The sequence below is a fragment of the Mus caroli genome, unplaced genomic scaffold (genome assembly GCF_978045245.1).
Source record: "Mus caroli unplaced genomic scaffold, Mus_caroli_1 scaffold_13, whole genome shotgun sequence".
NCBI classification, from domain to species: domain Eukaryota; kingdom Metazoa; phylum Chordata; class Mammalia; order Rodentia; family Muridae; genus Mus; species Mus caroli.
Genome location: NW_028227268.1, coordinates 61,687,902 through 61,709,340, shown reverse-complemented (window position 1 = coordinate 61,709,340; position 21,439 = coordinate 61,687,902). Strand labels below are relative to the sequence as shown.

The following is a 21,439-nucleotide window of genomic DNA, read 5'->3' as shown; positions in this document are numbered from 1 at the left end:
TAATACTTTCAGGGGAAATGACACAGTTGAGAGAGACAAAGAAAGGTCAAGTAAGATTGTAATCCCAATTACAGGAAATTAATGATTAAAAGACTTTAACAGGACATGTCTCCTTTATGCCAGGGGGGAAAGTTACTGAGACTATATTAGAACAAGTAATGACAAACAGACAGGGAGTCCATAAACGTGATGTTGTGCACACATCTACAGATGTGGCACATCTGTAGAGAAGGTTTATATCCTTAACTGGAGAGAAATATGAATATTCTCTTCTGAGCTTGTAGTGGGCAGAGGACAAGATATGTAAAAAAACATATACATAGTTCTACATGGATCTATAGGCATTTATCTTAAAGATAAAAAGGTTAGGAAATCACATAAAGATATTTGTCCTAGGAGGCATCCTGGGGTGTTGCTGATCTTATTGAAAAATTATGAATTTAAATACTGGGCGGTGAGAGACTAACTTAAAGATAATGGGCTCATGGACTTCAGGCACTAATAAATGTACTTAACTAAATTTGCTAAAATATGAGATGTATAAACATGAGGTACAGATTTAAAATGTCTTCTACAAACAGTGAAAATAAAAATATATGCCCCCAAGTAGAGGGAGAGCATTGACCTGTCATGCTGGATCCCCAACAGTGCCAGAAAAAACAAAAAACAAACAAACCAAAAGCCAAGAAAGTGTATATACTCTGTATATTTTAAATATAAACAACAGATGGTAAAATGTCAGCTGAGTCCTTCTCCATACTATAAATACCCCTTCCTCTCCATTAAATTTTTTGCATTGTCCTGGGCATGAGCCTCAAGTATGCTAGGTATTCTCTACTACAGCCCGCCACCTTTGTCCCTTCTTTAGCTTTCTGTCTCAAGAGATGCATGCTATAAAATCTAGGCCTTCAGAATTTCAGGTTGGAGCTTTCTGTGAAACAAAGTGACAGAGAAGCCTCTAACAATGTATTTTCTAGCACGTCAGTCTCCTTCACTTTTAAGGGTGACCAACTTTTCTCTATGTGCATGCTCCAACTTTTCTCTGTGTGCATGCTCCATACTTGGCCCACCCATTCCTCCACCGACGGGCCAACACTCAGGCAATGCCCCTTACCTACAGCCAGTAAAGCCTCTGTAAGCATGGTGTACACATATCTGTCCACGTCCCTACTTTCCATTCTTCTAAGTGCACTACCCTCCCCACCTCCGGCCCCCGGCCTTTCCAGGAGATAACTGATATGCGTTCATCGGAACCCGCACATATCTGACCTTGGTAACCAGCTCTCCATTCCTTACCACTCCACCCACAGGGCACCAGGGCATTGGGACAAAGGAAAAGATTCTGACAGTGTGGAAACACAGTCAACTGCTTTACATCTGAATGGGGTCAGAGACAGAATTAGCAGATCTTTTGGGTTTCTGCCCACCCCTCCTGCTGCCTACTGGGATACCTGACCATATGGGTCAAAAAGGACCCTCTCCAGCTCCTAGAAGACATTGTGTGGGAGTAGGTCAAGGATCAAACCCAAGGCCTCATGGGTACTAGGTAAATGCTCTACCACTGAGCTATCCCTACCCCCTTTTATTATTTTCTCTCTTTTTTTTTTAAAGATTTGTTTATTTATTATATGTAAGTTACACTGTGGCTATCTTTAGACACTCCAGAAGATGGCGTCAGATCTTGTTAAGGATGGTTGTGAACCACCATGTGGTTGCTGGGATTTGAACTCAGGACGTTTGGAAGAGCAGTCAATGCTCTTAACCGCTGAGCCATCTCTCCAGCCCCCCACCCTTTTATTCTTTACTCTGAGATCTTAGTCCTTAGCGCAGTCCAGCCTTGAACTTGTGACTCTCTTGCTCCACTCTCTACCCAGCTGAAATTACATGTCCATACCTCAGGCCCCAGCTCTAGGGAAGCATTTTATGTCAGGAACCATCTCGGACAGCATTACTTAATGTCACCAGTGCCTTTTGCTCTTTGTAGGACTCTCAGGATAGAAAACAGGTCCCCTTTACCGTGGAGGGTCTTGAGCACTTACCATGTATACAATGATAGCCAATTCATAGGTGATGGACTGGGCTCCCAACTCCACCATGCCAAGGATACCTAGTAAAGATGGTCAGCTGATGCCTGGCCCCAGCCACAGGGTCCCCACCAGCCATCCATCTGCATACGTACCACTCAGGAAGCTGCCGACCTCATAGGCCCACCACTCTATGCACAGCATGAGCATGCTGGGGATAGCCAGTCGCAGGAAGGAGGCCCAGTCCTGCAGACACTCCCAGGACCACCCTGCAGGTGCAACAGATGGGTTTGCAACATGTCTGACCTTCAGGTAGAAGCCACGCTCAAAGGCTCAAAAGGTGGTCTTTACCTCCCCAGGTGGCTTGGTGTAGTCTTCTCCAGAGGATGTAGAGGAACAGGAAAATGGCCAGGGCAAACTGGGAGATGGTGTTGGCCAATGCTGAACCCCTGCGAAAACCAGCAGCTGTGGGTGAATACTGTGTTCCACCTTCTCCACCCTGGCCCAGTGAGTTGGGAAGCCATGTACCCTTCACGGTGCCCTCCTCCACTATAGGCCCTGAGGTTACTTCTGTTTAGGGCAGTAGCCCCTTCACTCTGACAGCACTTTCCAGAAGGCCACACCCACACCTGCTAAACTACCCTCTTTCCCTGGGAAAACCTAATGCAGTTCCCCCACTCCACCCCACCCTACTCCCCACCACTGCCCAAGAGGAAACTGGACTCACATCACCCCAAGATGCAGGTGATAGAGAAACAGATAGTTGGCCAGGGCGTTGACAAGGTTAGCTGCGATGCCCGTCATAATCTGAGGCAGAACGATGCCCTGGAACGAGGAGGTATGAGTGATGCTCACCTTTACATGTGAAAGCCCCAGGGGACTTGGGCATAACGGGAGCAGCCCCCTGAGGATACCACCCTGGCCTCTGACCTTCCCCTTCCCTCCTATCCCCTCCCCCTCCCCCTCCCCCCACCCCCTCCCCCCTCAGTCCTCCTCTTTGCTGTGAGTAAAGGTTGGAGAAAGCTCTGGCCACCAGTGGGTAGGAAGTGAGAAGGCAGCAGAGAGGCAAGAAAAGCCGGGACCCACTCTGCTGTGTGCAAGTGTGGCAGAGATAGTAAGGGGGAAGGCGGCATGTGCAAGAGGTTGGGGGTAAATGATCCTCTCTCAGCCAAAACTGGAATGCAGAGTCTGGATCAAAGACCTTGTGAGACAGTATTTCCTTCTGGTATTTAAAAGTACCGGCTGCTCTTCCAGAAGGTGCAGGTTCAATTCCCAACACCCTCATTGCAGCTCATAACCATCTGTTACCTCCAGGCAGGTGGTCCTGGCTTGTACAAGGAAGAAGGGTAAGCCTTGAGAGCAACCAGCGAGCACCATTCCTCCTGGTTCCTACTCCACTTCTGCCTGTGTTCGTTCCACTGACTTCCCTCAGTGATAAACTGTCATTAGGGCTTATAAGCCAGATAAACCCTTTCCTCCTCCAGTTTCATTTTAATCAGGATTCTATCACAACTGAGAATAACTAGAACACCTTGTCTCCAAATAGAAAAAAAAAAAAATCCAAAAAAACTCAGAGGAAATGGGGCCTTTTTTAGTGATCAAGTATCTCCCCTGAGCAACAAGGCCCTGGGCTTCAACACTGAAGAAAAAAATTAAGTAGAAAAAGGAAAATAATATTTAGGGCATTGTCTTAAAATTGCATTGGAGTGAGGACTTCACAGCCTGCCCTCACATGCATCGGAGGGTGAAACCCAGGAACTGTGGTGCACGCGGAGCGGGGACGCCAGCCTCTCGCTTCTCCACAGAGGTATCAGCCCCGACCTCTTTGGGAGCTGTGGGTGCACACGGAGCGAGGACGCCAGCCTCTAACGGGGACGCCAGCCTCTTGCTTCTCCACAGAGGTATCAGCCCCGACCTCTTTGGATGCTGCTTTCTCACTGAGATCCTGATATGAGAATCATAGGCCATCCGAAATTTGGCTTTGGGAAAAGAAACAAAACCACTCTACTCTTACCTAGATCAACAGCACCTGGGCTGGGAGTATAGCTCAGTTTGTAAAATGATGTTAGCCTCACATTCCCAAGGGCCTGACTCCCATCCCCAGCACTTAAAAAAAAAAAAAAAAAAAAAAAAGAGGCCCTCAACACAGCTTTGTGGTCTCCAAATGGAGAGGCCCTGGCAACTCCCCCCTCATGCAGGGCCTTGCTGTGCTCTGGGCCTGCAAACCAAGGCTTTCTTACCTAGTCATAACCATCGATAAACTACTTTTATAAGGCAGGACTTCACTATATAACCCAGGTTGAATCTGAACTCATAATCCCCCTGCCTCTGTGTCCTGAATGCTAGGATTGCAGGCATGCACCATCACTCCTGGCTACTTCGCATCTCCTCCTGGTCTGGTGAGACACCCCAACACCACTGGGCCCTCGATGCATGAATAAATGAACGAAACTCAACTGCAGCTTTGTCCCTGGCTGTCTCCAGGTGACAGGACCAAGACTAAAGTGTGACAGTTCTCCTGAGCTCCATGGTCATCGGGAGAGTGAGCTCCTGGTGACTTCCTGTAAGGGAGTCTGCAATCAGCTTCACATCTCAGGTATGGAAAAGCAGCCAGACTGCATTTGAGGGGCCCAGGGTAAGCAGAGAATAAGAGACCTGGTAAATAAGATGCTACTGAAGTGACAAGAGTGAATTCAGAAGCCCAGTAGGAAATGACCTAATGACAGCTGCCTTGTCTGATGACCTGAGTTCAATCCTAGGACCCACGTGGTAGAAGGAGAAAACTGACTCCCACAAATTGTCCTCTGACCTACACATACGTGCTGTGGCATGCACATTCACACACTCGTACATGTACACACACACGATAGGTAGATAGATAGATAGATAGATAGATAGATAGATAGATAGATAACTTTCAACAGAAAGAAAATGACAGACGAGACCCACAGGACCAGGTGACTGACCAAACAGGAACGTGAAAGAAAAGATAAAGCCAAGGGACAACAGCCTGTGAGAGACAGAGTAAAGGGAAACAGAGGCCACCAGCTATACAGTGTGGAGGGGGCGGCAGGCCAAGTTGAGTGACATATTCCCCATTGCCTCAAGGCAGCTATGGAAGCCATGCAGCTATTATAGATGACAACTGGAGACATGCAGGAGCAGCTGCCTTTCTCAAGGCCAAAGGAGGTCTAGAGCTGTCCCCTTCCTTGCCTAGGTCCTCTCAACCTGTGCCTACAGATCTTAGTGTTTCCTGTCTTTCCTCTGTTCCTTCCTAACCTCTGCCCTCTTCCAGAGGAAGATGTCCCCCCAATCAAGCAGTATGCTTATGCTAAAACACTGCTGCCTCCCCCAAAGCCCACCACCCTCCCAGTCTACAGAGCCCACCCATCATCGTGTGTCCTGCTCCTGCTAGGCAGTTCTTTCCTCCTATTAGATCACTGTCGGCCCACCCTTTTCATAACTCTCATCTCTGACCCCCAAACTGGTTTGTTTTCTACCAACCCAATGCCCGGTAGATATACCACACACTCTAGCAGACCAGCCAGCCCACTCCTCTCAGGCCGTTGTGAGCTGTGTCTTCTCAGCTGTAGCAGCCTGGCTCTGCTCAGCACTCCTGCCTGGGGACTGGTGTCTGACATTTGCCATCTGGGAAGACTCCAGAGCCCCACTAGCCCACCATAATTCAGGTCCCAGTCCCAGCTCCTCTCAGTTACAATGCTCTAACTATAGGTCCTTCCGTCAGCCTCAGCTACTAGAGAATGTCATGTTCACACTCTCTGTCCCTCCTCCATCCATGAGATAAAAAGGTCACCACACTGTCGGGAGACAGAAAGACAAGCAGGAGCCACTGTGACATGTTGCAGATTGTACTTGGTTCATGCAAGGATCTAGACGGAGAAGAGACACCCTGGAGAACAGTTAGAAATGCTGTGCCCACCACCTGTATTCAACTAGTACAAGTTCTTAGCTCTAGTCATAATCAAGTATGATACCTTACGAGGATCCAGTAAATGGGGACCATTCCTGCCACTCTCTACCCTCTCCCATGCCTCCTTGTCACACACACTAGAGAAAGCCTGCCTATGTGACAGGAATGTGTGACCCAGTTCCTCCTTTACCTCGGTTTTTCTAGAAAGAAGTCCACAGTCCTATATCATACACTGTCCTCATAAACCCACCCACACCAAGCAGGGCTACCATTCCCAGGACCTTTGGCAAACATTGCTGTTTGCCAGGTATGAAGTCTTGACCATTCTCTGTTCTCAATACAATTTGAGATTTTACATCCACTGCCCCAGAAAGTAGCAGCCCTTAGATGAACTGAGAAGAGGTGTGGACTCCCTAGACCCAGCCAAGCAACTCTGACCCTCAGCCCTTTAGACAGCAGACAGGACTGTCCCACCACTAAAGAGCCAAAGAACACAGACATGCTCACCTTCACATGGCCAATGGCAATATTTCTGAGTGGGAACCAGATACAAATTTTCAGAGCCAAAAATAATGCTTCATTCGATCCTTGATGTCACTTAAGAAATCTCCCCACAGCAAAGCCCTATGTGTACAGCCCTGAAAGCCTCTTTCAGTGGCTCTCACAGGCAAGTTCCCTCCACCCTGATCTCCCAGATTCTCTCGGCCCCCTAAAGGAAAGAGGGAAGCCCATATTACCTGGTTGAGCAAGTATTTAACTTGTAACGTATAAAGAAAAGCTGCCTACAAGAGAACAAGAGGGCAGGGTTAGTTCTGCAGCCTGGCCATATGTCAGAGATCTGGGTGGCATGGCAGGCTTGTCCCCCAGCCACCCTGGCTGCCCTCCATTCTACAAGGCGTCATCTAAACCTGGAACTGGTACTATCTGCTCCAGGGGCTTCATGAAACTTCTATTTAAATAAACACAACCCAAGAAGTTCTAGTTCTAGATTGATGTGGAATGTCTCCTACAGGTTCATGTGTTTAAGTGTGTGGTCCTCAGGCAGTTGGGCTGTTTGGGGGATGTCGTGGAAGCTTTGGGACATGGAGACTTCTCTGGGACATATAGGGCCACGGGTTCTGCCTGGCCCCACTACAGACCTGAACTCTAACTTCCTGGTGGGCCATTGGACTATATAAGCAAGCTTCCCTGGGTTTCTGAAGCCAATCACACCATCATGGGACTGTGAGCTAAAAGTAAGCCCTATCTAAGTTGCTTCTCTTGGGTATTTTTGTCTCCACAATAAAAGCAGTGCACCCTCAATCCCTGTCTAGAAAAGGAGACACTGCCTCCTTTGGCATATACTGACATCCTGGCCTAGCTACCATCCTATTTAGTAGAATAATGAAAAGATGTCACATTAAAGTGGTTTTATGGAATAGGGCTGGAGGGTATAGTTTAGTGATGGAAGACTCACTTAGCATGCAAGATACTGGGCTCCATTCCCAGCAATGTAAAGATTAAAAAAATGAAATAAATAAAAATTTACGATGAGCTAAGAAGTGGCATGTTAATTATGAGGGCAAATGGCCATCAATTGTGGCAGACTGTGTCCCTCAAATTCACACGCACAGAAGACTAACCCCACGTGTAACCGGATGATTAAATCAAAATGAAGGCACCGGGGTGGGGCTCTAATCCAATAGGATTGGGGTGTTCACAAGAAGAGACAGCCATGTTACATGGGAACAGAAAGGGAACACCTGCAAGCCAAGGGCAGCGGCCACAGGGAAACCACCGAGGTTTGCACAGTGATCTTGGATTCCCAGCCTTCAGAATTGTGAGGAAATAAACTTCTGCTGTTTAAGCCTCCAGTCTGCAGCAGTCCCAGCCAACACCCAACCCCTCTATTTAATTCAATCAACCTAGCTTTAACTGTTCATTGACCACCTACAACTTGTTATTAAACATTAACACACTCTTCCAGATTATGTGATCACACACAGCCGTCTAAAGGTCAAAGTGATGCCCTGAGATGGACAAGACTTTACCCCTTAAAAGAAACATTCTGGCCTCTTCTGCTGGATGCCCCAGGGATACTCCAAGTATAAGAGTCAAGGCAATGTCCCCCATCTGAGAGTTTCTTTTGTTTGGGGGAGATAAATGCTGGTGTGTCCTTAAGGAACATAATGAAAAGCACATGTCCATGATGAACCAACGTCACGTCACGTGTGAGAATCATGTCAGACTGAGCTCATGACATCCCAGCCACTTTTTACCCAAGGACCAAAGAATAGAGTCTCTGACCCCATGTAAACTCACAGGAAGCGCTGGGATGAAGATCATGACGTAAGTCTGGGTGAGCCTGTACAATAGAGGAGAGTGACAATGAGGACAGAGGCCACCTCCCCCAGGAGGAGTCAGAATGGAACAGTGGACACCGCCAGTGCATTCTTGGTTCCTCCTTAATAAATGGACATCAGCTGCTGGAGCAAATGCAAAGCTACACACAGCTCATCATCTTGCCTGCATTGCCTCCCTGATTCGTCCAATATTAAGAGCTGTGGCAGGGATTCTGAGCCTCACACTGGCAGCTGGACAGTCCCTGGCTACGGCGACTGCCCAAGGCACTACAAGCTATTTCCAAGCCCCTCTACCCAATGAGATTCTCAGGCATGTCTTCAGATAGTGTCAAGTGCTCATGGTTCAGAGCTATTGGCATGGGGCAAGTACTTTTCAAAGATCTTAATCAGTTAAGCCAGTGGCTCTTATACATGGCAGCTCACCCATGGGAGATTTGAAAGTTATTAATGCCCAGGTCTCACCTCTACCAGTTAAGCATCTGGGGGTGTGAGGACTAGAGACCTACAGAAGTTATCTATAGTACCAAGATTATTTTAATTCCAACTGTGGTCAGAAATCACTAAGCATTAACAATCCACAGACTGCCATCCCAATGGGAAGATTTTTGTGAATACAATTCCACTCAAAACTCTCCACTCTGGAAGCCAGTAATGAGAGAGATTCCAGGTCTCACAAGCCAAATATACAAGGTATCGATGCCTGGGAAGAGTCAGCCAAGATCAACTTAAGCTCGCCTTGGTGTGAGAGCCTGGCCTCTGTCACCCCGAGACTCAGTATGGAAGAGCTTTCTACAGAAATGATGCCCTGCCCACCACTTTGCCTTACCTGGATACATCCGGGTCCTGTCTGAAGAGCAGCAGGATTTGCTCGGTATTGATGAAGAGTGCCCAGCAGGGAAAGCAGCAGAGGAGCAAGATGAGTGTCCCCCTTTGCAGGATAACCCCTACGTGCTTTAAGTTCTGGCTCCCGTATGTCTGGAGAGCACAGGCAAACAACCCCATTAATCAGAAGTGGTACACCCCAGCTGTCCCTCAGAACACTTCCACCATGCCTCATAAGGAAGCAGGTGGCTTGGCCACTCTCCCTAGGAAAAGATCATCTGGCCGATTGAGAGATGGGCTTGCTGCACTGCCCAGCATCACACATGGATGCTACACATGGCTAGCGCAGGTAGCAATGCCATGTGAAAGGTACCGTGCGCTTTTAGTATGCTGTCAGGTTTGCATTGCCTGTAGGCTTGTTAGAAATGCAGATTCTTGGGCCCGATTCCAGACCTACTAAAGTAGAAACTGGGCCAATGGCCAGCTATGTGGGGCACCAGCTCCTACCAACTTACAGAAGCTAGAAGGTGCCGGTGTCTCCCAGCTTTCTGTCCATAACATCTCTGGGGGAGCTTTCAGACCAGCTATGGTGGGGAACACACACCAGTGGGACTAGCAAGTACCAAAGGCACCCTGCTTAAGATAGCTTAACTTTTTCAACTCCAAGCTAGTGCAAAGAAATGCACACATCATAGAAACCAACCTTGAAGTTTTATTTTGGATCTTTCCCCCAGGGTAGTGATAGGGGTGTGATCCTCTCATTCAGTTCTGGGTAGCCCAGAAGCCACAGCTCCCACTCAACTATGGCTCACAAGGGGACCAAGCTGTTCTCCATGCTGCTGAGCTGGAGTCAATGCATTTTTCAGCTTAGAGCATTTTCCACTTAGGATGGATCTATCCAGATGTAACTCATCATGATCAAAGAATACTTGTATGCAAGCTGGACTACCAGGGCCCTGGAGGATACAACCTGCACTTTGGCAAGCCCTCCAGATAACCCTGAAGCAGACTCAGTTTCAGATGCCAGGACTACACCAAACTCCAACATGGAAGTGTTAGGAGGGACTTTTACACAGGTCCCCTGTCTGGTCAAAGGTGAGATGAGCAGTCATGAGAAACAACACTTTTTTTGTGTGTGTGGTTGTTTGAGACAGGATCTCTCTGTGTAGCCCTAGCTGTCCTGAAATTTGCTTTGTAGACCAGACTAGCCTCAAACTCACAGAGATCCACCTGCCTCTGTCTCCTGAGTGCTGTGATTAAAGGTGTGTGCCACCACTGCCTGGTTAGAACAGCATTTTTGCCAGGAGGAACCCCAGCCACACTTCAACAATAGCAGTGGGAACCACCTACGGCTGGCAAAGGGTGGCAGGGACTTGCTGCCCTGAGTTCCTCATCTGTGTGTGCATGTAACCCTCCTGAGAATGTGGTCACCGCCATTTACCTGGGAGATGAGCGTGTCACAAGCAGAAGACAAACCATGTCCCACTGAAATGCCTGTGACATTGATAACCTAAAAGGGAACAGAAAGTGAGTTAAAGGAGGCCCATTCTGTTCCTGTAGATGAGAACCACAGTGTGACCACCCCCCTCCAAGAGCACCTGCTCAACCCCTTGGATCTGCTAGAACAACGTGCAAAAGTTCAGAGAGGGACACTGAAAACCCAGGCCACAGTTAATAGCACAGCCTTTTTAAAGTCTTGGCTATTTTGCACTTCAACTTCAGAGCAACGGCTAACTGAACACAGTACAACACAGCAGCAGTTTGGAGGTGAGTCTGCTCACTTGAGACTAAGGACTAGTGGAGCATCTCTAATCCAAAACTCCATAATCTAAAATACCCCCAAATCTGAAACGTTAGCACTGATGTGACAAAACACAGAACCTCAGATTTTTGGCACAGTTTGGATTTTGGAGTTTCAGATTAAGTTGTGTTCAACTGGTTAAAGTGTGCAAATATTCTAAAATGCACAGAGGAATTCAAGACACTCCCATCCTTCATTTCAGATAAATATTTCATCTGTATGGCCTGGCCAAGCCCCTGGATCTCATGAAGGACACAAGACCAGTGCCTGCTGGAGACCTTGCCGGTACACCTGCCTTCACTGCAATCAGGAAGTAGCTTGAGGCGATCTCGTGCTGCTACCTCACTGAATCTGTAGCAAGGTTCACTGGGACAATAGCTGAGCCCAGCCTGCTGAAAGGGCTGGCTTAGCACAAGACCTCAGTCAGTAGAAACCTGCTTGAGGCTTAGCCTTAGGTACTCTCATATCACCTCTGATTCAAATAAGGAATTGGGGGTATTGCTCAGTGGTAGAGGTTTTTGCCTAGAGACCAGGCAAGTAGGGACAGGTCAGGACAAGGAGGGATAAGGAGAACAGGAGCATACTGTAAAAAGAGCCAGAGTCCACATCTAAATAAACACATCACTAATTAAACCAAATAACTTGATGGGGCTCTTGACCTTGCATGGGCAATTACCAATCTCTTGCAGAGACCAGTGGCATATCTCCTTGTCTTTGAGGATTGCATCCACCACAAAGAGGGAATTTGGGGCACCTGCCAATTTTAGGTTTGGATCTAAACCCTACCCTCCAATTCTATTTCCAGACTAGATCTTTCCCTTGGATTGGAAACGCTGGAATATGGGTAATATGGCACCTCCTGAGCACAGCAAATTTCAAGACATCTATACAATTCCCTTTTCCCATTTTCAAACCCTGAGCTCCAGGGGATCGCACATCAGATACCACAGTAAGTGGGAGAATGCCTTCCACTGATGGCCTCACCCAACTCAAGTAGGCCTGGGAATCTGCAACATCACCCCCCAAAAGCATAATTCCTAAGACTGCAGCCCTGCTGGCACCCTGACCTTAGCCCAGTGCAGCCTGTTTCAGACTCCTGACCCCCAACACTGTAAAGGAACAGGTGGCATGATCCAAGCAGTGGGCTATTGTCATTCGTCACAGCAGCAAGTGGCACAGAACAGACGGCTTTACAAGTCTCTGTGGAAAGTCTTATACATACCGCAATTGCCAGCGTGACTGCATCCAACTCCAGCTTGCCCAAGTGGCCACAGAACACTGAGCTTATGAAACTGATTAGGAACATCATCAGCTGGGCCAAGAACTGGAAAGAGAGGAGAGCAGGGGTGAAGATGAGAATCGGCCATCGCAGTACAAGGGAGAGCATGATGCTGCCCATCCAATTCCCCAGGGAAAGAAACACAGACACGGTTGAGAACAAGCATACGATCTAAAGTCAGCATACTATGTGTGTGCTCGATAGTTTTAGGTCGACTTGATACAGGATAGAATCATTTGGGAAGAGCAAATTAGCCTATCAAGAAAATGCCCCCTCCAGGTTGGCCTGTGGAGCATTTTCTTGACTGCTGATTGATATGGGAGGGCCCAGCTATGAGGGCAGATACATTCTCAACTACTGAGCCATCCTGCCTTACGTTCCAATGACTACTGTAGTTTCCTTATGTCTCTGACACAAAAGCCCAGGCATTTGAGCTAAGTTCATATAATTCATTTGGGGTCACTTTCAAAGTCCAGGCCAGGCCTGGCAGTGGTGGCACACGCCTTTAATCCCAGCACTTGGGAGGCAGAGGCAAGCAGATTTCTGAGTTCAAGGCCAGCCTGGTCTACAGAGTGAGTTCCAGGACAGCCAGGGCTACACAGAGAACCCTGTCTCGAAAAAACCAAAGAAAGAGAGAGAGAGAGAGAGAGAGAGAGAGAGAGAGAGAGAGAGAGAGAGAGATCAAAGTCCAGGCCAGTTAACCCAGTCTCCTCAAGAGGCTTGCTGCAGCTCTGCTAGGAGGATGCTAATAACTTTGTTCACTACCCAGGTTGGTGACTGAACACAGCCAGTGCCTGCAAGGATCAGGGCTCTGGAGCAGAGATCTGCTGACTCTCAGCTCTTGGCTGCAAGGTTCTGAGTGAGCACCCGGCCACAGACATAAAGTCACCTGAAGATATTCAAAATGGCACTTGACCCATCTCAAAGTACTGATTTAGGAGGTTTATGGGGTTGGGGAGTCTGCATTTCTGCACTTTCTCTCCCTCTGTGCGATGCAAAGATGCAAATGTCCAACGATCATACATTGAGAATACCCAAGAGCTTTTGGAGCTATGCTGGAGGAAGGCATGTTGCTTCTAGACAAGGATGGGTTCTCTCACATAGCCCAGTGGCTGCTGTGCAAATAGCAGTGAACCGAAGTGGCCATAGATTAGACAGAGCCAAACATATCACAGACATTACCAGGGTAGGGCAGGGTGCAAATCAATGGGGGAGAATGCACTTGGTACATGAGAGACCCTGGTTCACTCCCCTCACTCACATCCCCAGTTAGCAGGCTGATAGTGGTGGTTCCTTCTTTCCCTTTTAATCCAGGGAAATCGCTCACTTTTTCCATCAGGGTCACAATACAGAAACCTGGTAGCAAGACCCTTCTTGCCTTGCAACTTAAGATAGGAGAAGGCGGGGTGTGCCTGGTGCTTGGAGGGAGAACAAGTGACAACCTGTTTAGTAGCCTATGCAGGAGCTCTAGAAGGGCCCCACTCATCCTCCTCCCACAATGGCCTGAAAGTCCACTCTTAGCAGCAACAGGTCAGCACAGCAAGGAGTCCGAGCCATCATCTGGGGCAGTCTTCCTTGTACACACAAAGATGCTCAGCCCAGAGTCACACGACTCAACTCTGAAGTTCACAGTGCATCTGGGATCCCAGTTCTGTGGTCCCCAGTCTGAGTTTTTCTTTCCCCTTGGAGGGGTGAAAACGTAGTCAGAAAAGATGTGAGGGCACAATAACACAGCTGAGCACTTCTGCACAGAGAGCTGAAAAGTCACTGACCTCCCCACAGGGGCCCTTGAGCTAACTAAGCGCAGGGTAAAAGCCTGGCATCTCAGCCTTCACATTGTGTCTGTAGAGTCCTTCCTGCTGTACACATAGGCATGTTAATCACTTCCAGAGTACCGGCTAAGAACCAGAAATACCTGACCCGTCTAGCTCATCCCCTAGAAGGATAAAGGCACAAAGTTAAGGGCAGCCAAGGCATCTCACTCTCAGCTTCCGTAATGCCCTGCTCACAAGGCATCTGAAAATCTCCAGTCATATTCTGATCCTTCAGTCATCTTGGGTCTCGAGAACAACAGAGCCTCAGAGACATATCACTCATGGGGGGATTACCTCTTGAGGGACAATAATTACCCCCTAAAGGAAACATAATGCAGGAGCATATCTTATGGAACCAGCAGCTTGGCCTCTCGAACGATGATGTTATCAGGGGCACACGGCAGAGCCAGGACTGAAATAACAGCCAGTCGTACCAGTGTGTGAGAAGAGCGATGTCTCCATGACCCTAGTGCAGCGCTTCCGCTAGACCACTGTATATAATAGTGATGCTTCCATGACCCTGGTAAAGCTGAGCTGAAAGCCACACGAAGAACTCTCCAGGTAGAGGAGAGGAGCAGTGAGCTTCCTGAAGAGAGAAGGTTGAGGCTGGGGCTCTGAAAGGAGACTGGATGGGTAGAAAGGTGGCAAGGCATGATGGCCAAGCAGGGGCCAGACCACAGAACTGAGTTCAGGGTTTGAGCAAGGCACTTTATTGCTTTGTTCATTACATGTGTGTAAAGGACTACAGTTGGTCCATGAGGAGCATCTTGGGCAGAGCTCTCTCTGGAGGAGACTTGGTAAATGAGAAAGTTCAAATCCTGCCAGCCTGTGAGATGGCTGGGCCAATAAAGCCACTTGCTCCCAAGTGAACCACCCTAATGCAATGCCTGAGACCCACATGGTGAAAGGACAGAGTCCACTGCGGCCAAGTTGCCCTCTGGCCTCCACCAGTGTGCTATGGCACACACACGCACACACACATAAATAAATAAATAAATAAATAAATAAATAAATAAATAAATAAGGGTAAAGAGAAAGAAAGAGGGTGGAGGCTCAGAGGAGGTTAGCTCGGCCACCCTATTCTCCAGGGGGGCCTGAGAGGATAGCACAGTAGATAATAACACAACCCTTAGGAAGCAGGGGGTGCCCAGCAGCTGGCACAGAGATGGAGGACCAAGATGTGCTCATACACAAGAGACTAAGCTGCCTGGGACAGAAATCTTGATGGCAGGCTTGCAAAGTACTTCCTGGGTCACCTGGCTTCTCCAGCTAAGGACTACAGGGGAAATTCCCAAGTAACCCCCCAACTGATCTGAGAGCCTCTCCCCAACCCTTTCTCTGTTGGTCTTAGTGGTTTTTATTTGTTTGTTTGTTTGTTTGTTTGTTCGTTCATTTGTTCTTTCTTCCTTTCTTTCTCCCTCTGTAATGGGTATGCATTGTGTTGGTGAGAAACCAATGACATACATGTATATGTTCATGTTCCCATGTAGGAAAAGGAGCCAGTTCCCCTCTATTAGCCTAGAGCTGGGGATCACGTGACTAAAAGAGGGCATGAGCTCCAAACGCTGCCGCTGCTGCTGCTGCTGCTGCTGCTGCTGCTGCTGCTGCTGCTGCTGCTATTTTTCCTCTTTGGGTTTCTGAAGCAGGAGCTCATTCTGTAGCCCAGGATGGCTTGGAACAGTAAGTCACTCTAGTCACCTTTCTGGCCCAGTCTCCCAAGCACTGAGATTCCAGGCCACGGCTACCACACCACACCTGACACTTAGGAAGCTTTTCTGGCAGCAACTCAGTGAGACTAAGTTAAGGCAAAGCTGACTGCTCTTCACTTCATAGAAAGGAGAACGGAGCTGTTCTGAGTCCGTGGGCTGTTCCCTAACATGCTTGGGAAGATCCGCACAGGAACTGAACTTCAAGTCTGGAGACTGAGCACCACAGAGGGCTGTGCGCTCCTATGCCTCTCCTGGACCTGTAGCTGATGGCTTCACCCTGGGCTTTGATCTTGCTTCTCTATGCCCTATCGTGTGTGCCAAGAGGATGCACATGCCGGGGCTCAGGGGCTCCCAGGTGCTTGGATGTCTGCCTCTTGGCCAAATGTTTATTCACTCAAGACACACAGACAGATTCTTTTGGCCAGAGAAGTGGCTTTCTCACCCTTGAGGGCTGAAAACCCCCAAACTGGCAGAGAACAGGAGGCAGCACATGTGTGATGTGGTTCTGGGTTGTTGGTGTTTTTTTTTTTTTTTTTGGTTTTTAAACCCACGTTGCTTCTAAAAGCCGAGATTGAGGGAGACCTAGTCTAATGAGTAAAATCGACCTCACTAATAAAAGCACTTCCTACCCAAAGGGAACCTCATTAAAACCTCAGATTTTGAGCGCAGCGCTTAGTGGAAGAGGAGCTGACACGGGATGCTTCTGCGTCAGGCTCTAGATTTCAAATAGTTTTGAAAGCCTAATTCCAAGGTGACAGTTCACCTTCCTGTTTCATGCCTCTACCTGGAGAGAGACCAAGTCTGAGTGCTTTTATTTTCAGGAACCTCTGGCTTCAGGGCGCACGCCAAGAGTCACTAGGCTCTGCACATCCCCATAGCTGTGGCCCACTGCAGGCTCTTCGGGTCCCCAACCCCGCCAAGTCAGACCCTGAAATTTAGGTAACTGGGCCCCCAGTCCTCGGGGACCGGCCTGCAGCCGAGGCCACCTGACTCACCGCAGGACCCGCCAGGACCAAGAGTGCCCGCAGCTCCTCTTGGAAGCCGGGCAGCAGCACGCGGCGTAGCCCATGGCGCTCGGATGCAGCGTCCGCGCCTCCCAGCCCGGGAGCTGACTCCTCCGGGCGCTCCATGTGGTGTCAGGGCTCGGAAGCCGCACGAGGACCCACAAGGCCTGGAAGACTCCAGTCCCCGCCCTCGGCCGCCTCCCCTAAACCCGCCCAGCGCCAGCCGAGGATCTGCAACCTTGGGCGCACCCCTTGCCCTTGCAACCCCAAGGCTCGCGCATCTCCAAAGGCTAGCCAGCACCCTAATGCAGGAACAGAAAAGTTTGCAGAAGTGCTGGAAGCAAAAGGAAAGAGCGCGCTGAGGCAAGGACCTTCCAGTCGCTGTCCCTGCAAGGGAGCAGAGGGTACTTGAGAAATTAGGGTGTGGAAGGACTTAAGAGTCCTGCGACATGATCCCGCTAAGGTCAGCCAAAGGTCCGATCGTGGTTCCGCTGTGGCCAGCAAATATTGGATCTGGCAGTAGTGGGTGTTCAAGGTCTCTGCTATGCAGCTTGTGGTCAGCTCAACACACACTTTGTTATAGGTTTGGACTTTACAATTTCTCTCTCTCTCTCTCTCTCTCTCTCTCTCTCTCTCTCTCTCTCTCTCTCTCTCAACAATTGTTCTGTTAAAATACATAACACCTATGGGGGCGGGGGGGGGAAGCAAGCCACATTGTCTGGGTAACACAGAAGTGTTCGCTGGTCTTGGCTGGTCAGAGACAGGAGACACTGTGGCAAGAATATACAGGTTCAAGGGACACTAGCAGCCTGGAAAAATGCAGGCTTGTCACCAGGACCCTACTCTCATCATCTGTAAACTCAAGATGTGTCTCCACAGTCCCACCCACTTGCAGCCCTGCACAGGAGGACTGACTCACAGATGTTAGCTCCAAGTCAAAGGTGACTCCTGTAAGAGAGGCTAAAGTCCCTTCTGTGGCAACTGATCTTGAATAACAAATGTTTCTGCTCACTGTTAGTTTCACACTGCTATGACAAAATATCCCAAAAACAACTGAAGGGGAGAGGGATTGATTTTGGCCTGTGGTTTCAGAGGTCTCCATCCATGTCCAAGAAAGGATAGAGAGGAATGTTTTCTTGCCTTGTGACAGCCAGGATACAGAGAGACAAAATGCTCTTCAAGGACATGCCTGTGTGATTCACTTTCTGCAGCTAACCTAGTTTTCAGAGCCTTCCAAAGTGAGACCACCAGGTGGAGGAAGACTTCAACGTAAGAGTCTGTGAGAGACAATAGTTCATATTCAAACCGTACCCTCAAATAACCAGGAACTCTGGAGTCAGGATTTGGGGGTTGGTTTTTACGTATTTAGGGATGGAACCCACGCCCAGCTTCACACACACACTGAGCAAAAGTCCTACCTCTGAGCTACAGCCATGGGGAACCTACGGGTTTAAAGAAGAATGTTGTATTCCTGGGAGTAGAATACTTATCTAATATATGAGAGGTCCTAGATTCCAGCACCATGAAAAGAACAGAGTGTCTTAGTCAGCGTTTATTGCTGTGAAGAGGCAACTCTTATGAAGGAAAACATTTAACTGGGGCTTGATTACCGTTTCAGAAGTTTAATCCATTATCACGATGGTGGGGAGCACGGTAGCGCACAGGTAGACACTGTGCTGGAGAAGTAGCTGCGAGTTCTACATCCAGATCCACAGCCAGCAGAAGAGAGAAACACTGGACCTGGCTTGGGCTTCAGAAACCTCAAAGCCCACTCCCCCCCCCCGCCCCCCAGTGATGTACCTCCCAATCCTCAAGAATCGCCATTCCCTGATGACTAAGCATTCAAATATATGAGCCGATGGAGGCCATTCTTATTCACACCACTAAAAATCAGACAAGCAAGACCATTAGTGCCGCCCCACCCTTTCACAACATCTGTGACTCTCCCCTTGGTCCCTGTGCAGGTAAAGGCAGCCTCTGGTGTCACCCTTGCACCCTATAAGTCATCTACTAAGACCCTTCTACAGTCTCTTCTCACAAAATGAGAGAGAGGACGCAATTTGCCCTCCTTAGATTTCTTACCTACTTTTAGAACAATTACCCAGTTTGGAAAATTGAGGTCTTGTGTCTGCTTACACCTCTACTATACCCCAAGCTCTGTACCAAAGGGTTGGATAGTATCCATGACTGGGGTTCCCTCACCAGGACTGCATGTGTGGAGCAGAGAGGTGGCTTCACAGAATGGGAGTCTCCACAGCCAGATGCCCAGGCTGGACACTAAGATTCCCCCTCAGTGGCTTTTAACCCTCAGAAAGAACAAGAAAGCTTTTTGGACCTTTTAGAAGCTATCAACAAACATTTAGCTAGAACATCCAGAGACCATCAGTCTTTAAGGCCTCACCTGAGTCCGACTCTGTGCCTCATGTCAACTACTCCAGGCTGGGAGGCTTCCATCAATACGACGTGAAGCACAAATGTGATGTGTAGATATTGGGGGAAAAGAGGCAAAACCATTGCTTGCATTTATAATTCAAGATAATGGGAAGGAATCAAAGAGGGGAAAGCTGATGAATCCAGAGATAATAAAGGGATCTGGCATGGTAACTCCACGGTCCGTGTGTTCTTAGCCCATGGGAGTCCATTAGCTCCACCCCCAGCATCAGAGAAAAATATAGAATTAGTAAGATGGTTTAACAAAGTTCTACATGCAAGTCTTTTATGTTGATAATAACATCTTCATGAAAATATTTTTAAAAAGAAATGTCGTACACACAAGCAACAAATAAAATTTCTTATACTTGATTCTCAAACGTGGTCAGGAGCATTCTACAGCTTGAAAGGGGGAGATGCCAGCTCCCATAGCAGAGAAATCTGGCAAACATGGCCTCAGCCAAAGAAGACGGAGAGTAACCTCAGGAGGAGCAGGGCTGCGGCTTGTTTCTGCCTTGGTTTCCTAGGGCTTTTGAAACAGGCCACAGATTTGGAAGCTTCTAACAACAGAATTTTACTCTCTTACACTTCAGTCTCAAAAGTCTGAAACCAGGGAGATGGCAGAGGCAGTTCCATCTTGGGGACTCAGGAGAATCTCTAGTACACACTTCTGCTGGCTTCTGGTGACTGCCACCAAATCTTGCAGTCCCTTCTGCTATGACTGAACGTGAAATACACCCCACAGGCTCTCATTCGGTATGTTTTTAATGATTTCATTTCTTAAGATTTATTTTATTTCACATATGTGAGAGCTTTGCTTGCGTGTACATGTGTGAACCTGTGTGTGTGCAGCTCCTGAAGAGGTCAGAAGAGGGCATCCAAGCTCCTGGAACTAGAGTCACACATGGTTGGGAGCTGCTCTGTGGATGCTGGGAACGAAACCCAGGTCCCCTGCAAGAACAGCCAGTGCTCTGAACGCCTGAGACATCTCTCCAGCCTATGCTCTGAGTTCTTGGTAACCAGGCAGGGGTGCTATTTGGGGAGGTTATAGAGGCTTTGGAAGATGAATGAAGTAGGTGGCTAGGGGTTATCTTATCCCTAACCACTTCCTGTCTCACTCTACTTCTTGGTGAGTCATGGAGTGGGCAGCTCTCCCTTACTAAACATATCCATCAACTCAATGCCAACTGCAGACTGAACCCTTGGAATCAATGGGACAAAGTGAATCCTTTTCCTCTTAGTTCTTTTTTCCCTTGGGAATTTTAGTGTCAGTGACGGAAAATAATGGCTTCCCCCTTGGTTTGTGCAGCGTACTTCTGACTGCCACCTCTGCAATCACAGCTATCACCTGAGGTCGGTCTCCATGGCTCTATTTCCTCTTTATATAAGGACAGAAGTCATGGGGTCGAAGCCCATCATAATACATATGACTTTGTCTTGAGTTTATGACATCTACAAAGACTACTTCCAAATAAGAGTACACCCCTGAGGTTCAGACATAAGTTTTAAGAGGACGCAATTGTGATAGAATTAGCTCTTCACTGCCACTGTCACCTGGCAGAGCTGTCTCTCCTCTCTCTCTATCAGCAGAAAATTAGGAATATTTCGATTAAGAAACAGCACACAAAAATCACTTACCAGCATGTCTCAAGTGGCCAGTCATCTAACCTGAGGACATTTCTAAAAACTGCCACTGCCTAAAAAGGAACAAGATGAAGATGCCTGGGGTAGTGTCTCTGGTACAGCCCTGGGACAGGAAAAGGACAGTAGTAAGAACTAAGAAACCCTGAGTGACAATGACCTTAGCATTCATAGATCTATATCAATCCAGCTCCCGGAGGCAACACACCGTGCCGCTGGCATGAGCAGTTCTTAAAAAACAAAACTAGAAAATCCAAAACTAGAAAAAAAATTTTATCTCTCAACATAAAACCAGAACTCAGATATCTTTAGAATATTGTGAATAGGGTAGGCAGCGGTGCTTGTCACCGGTTAGTGTCGCCCGTGGACTGCTTTGGATGTTTCATTATTGCCAGGTTTTCATCCTCTTTGGGTTACAAAAACCAAAGCCAACTGGATATGGGAATATGCACCTGCCATCCTAGCGCTCAAAGCGTGTGGCGGGAGGCTGGGTAGCCTTGGAAACTCCAAGCAGCCGGCAAAGTTTCTACTCTTAAAGAGCAAGCTGGGCGTGCCTGTAAGCCCAATACTTGGGAAACTGAGGCAGGAAGGTTGCTAGAGTGGTTTGAATATGTTTGGCCCAGGGATTGGCACTTTTCAGAA

The 21,439-nt window shown here is 48.2% G+C and overlaps 1 protein-coding gene across 5 annotated transcripts in view; it reads right to left on the bottom strand.

Annotated features, from left to right (window-relative positions):
* The window catches only part of LOC110305151 (multidrug and toxin extrusion protein 1), a 35,909-nt gene extending 18,969 nt beyond the window's left edge, over positions 1-16,940 (bottom strand). Inside the window, exons 1-10 of one of the 5 annotated variants that reach the window (XM_085829952.1) lie at positions 16,718-16,940; positions 12,143-12,244; positions 10,561-10,629; positions 9,124-9,272; positions 8,257-8,299; positions 6,693-6,737; positions 2,752-2,849; positions 2,376-2,473; positions 2,180-2,293; positions 2,040-2,107 (exon numbers count right to left, since the gene is read on the bottom strand). In XM_085829952.1, the coding sequence (XP_085686078.1) occupies positions 2,040-2,107; positions 2,180-2,293; positions 2,376-2,473; positions 2,752-2,849; positions 6,693-6,737; positions 8,257-8,299; positions 9,124-9,272; positions 10,561-10,629; positions 12,143-12,244; positions 16,718-16,852 (921 nt within the window). In that variant the 5' untranslated portion in view covers positions 16,853-16,940. The remainder of the gene's footprint in view (positions 1-2,039; positions 2,108-2,179; positions 2,294-2,375; positions 2,474-2,751; positions 2,850-6,692; positions 6,738-8,256; positions 8,300-9,123; positions 9,273-10,560; positions 10,630-12,142; positions 12,245-16,717) is intronic. The other 4 variants (XM_085829953.1, XM_021176955.3, XM_021176956.3 and 1 more) reach the window with 4 other exon arrangements.
* Between the last annotated feature and the right edge of the window lie 4,499 nt (positions 16,941-21,439).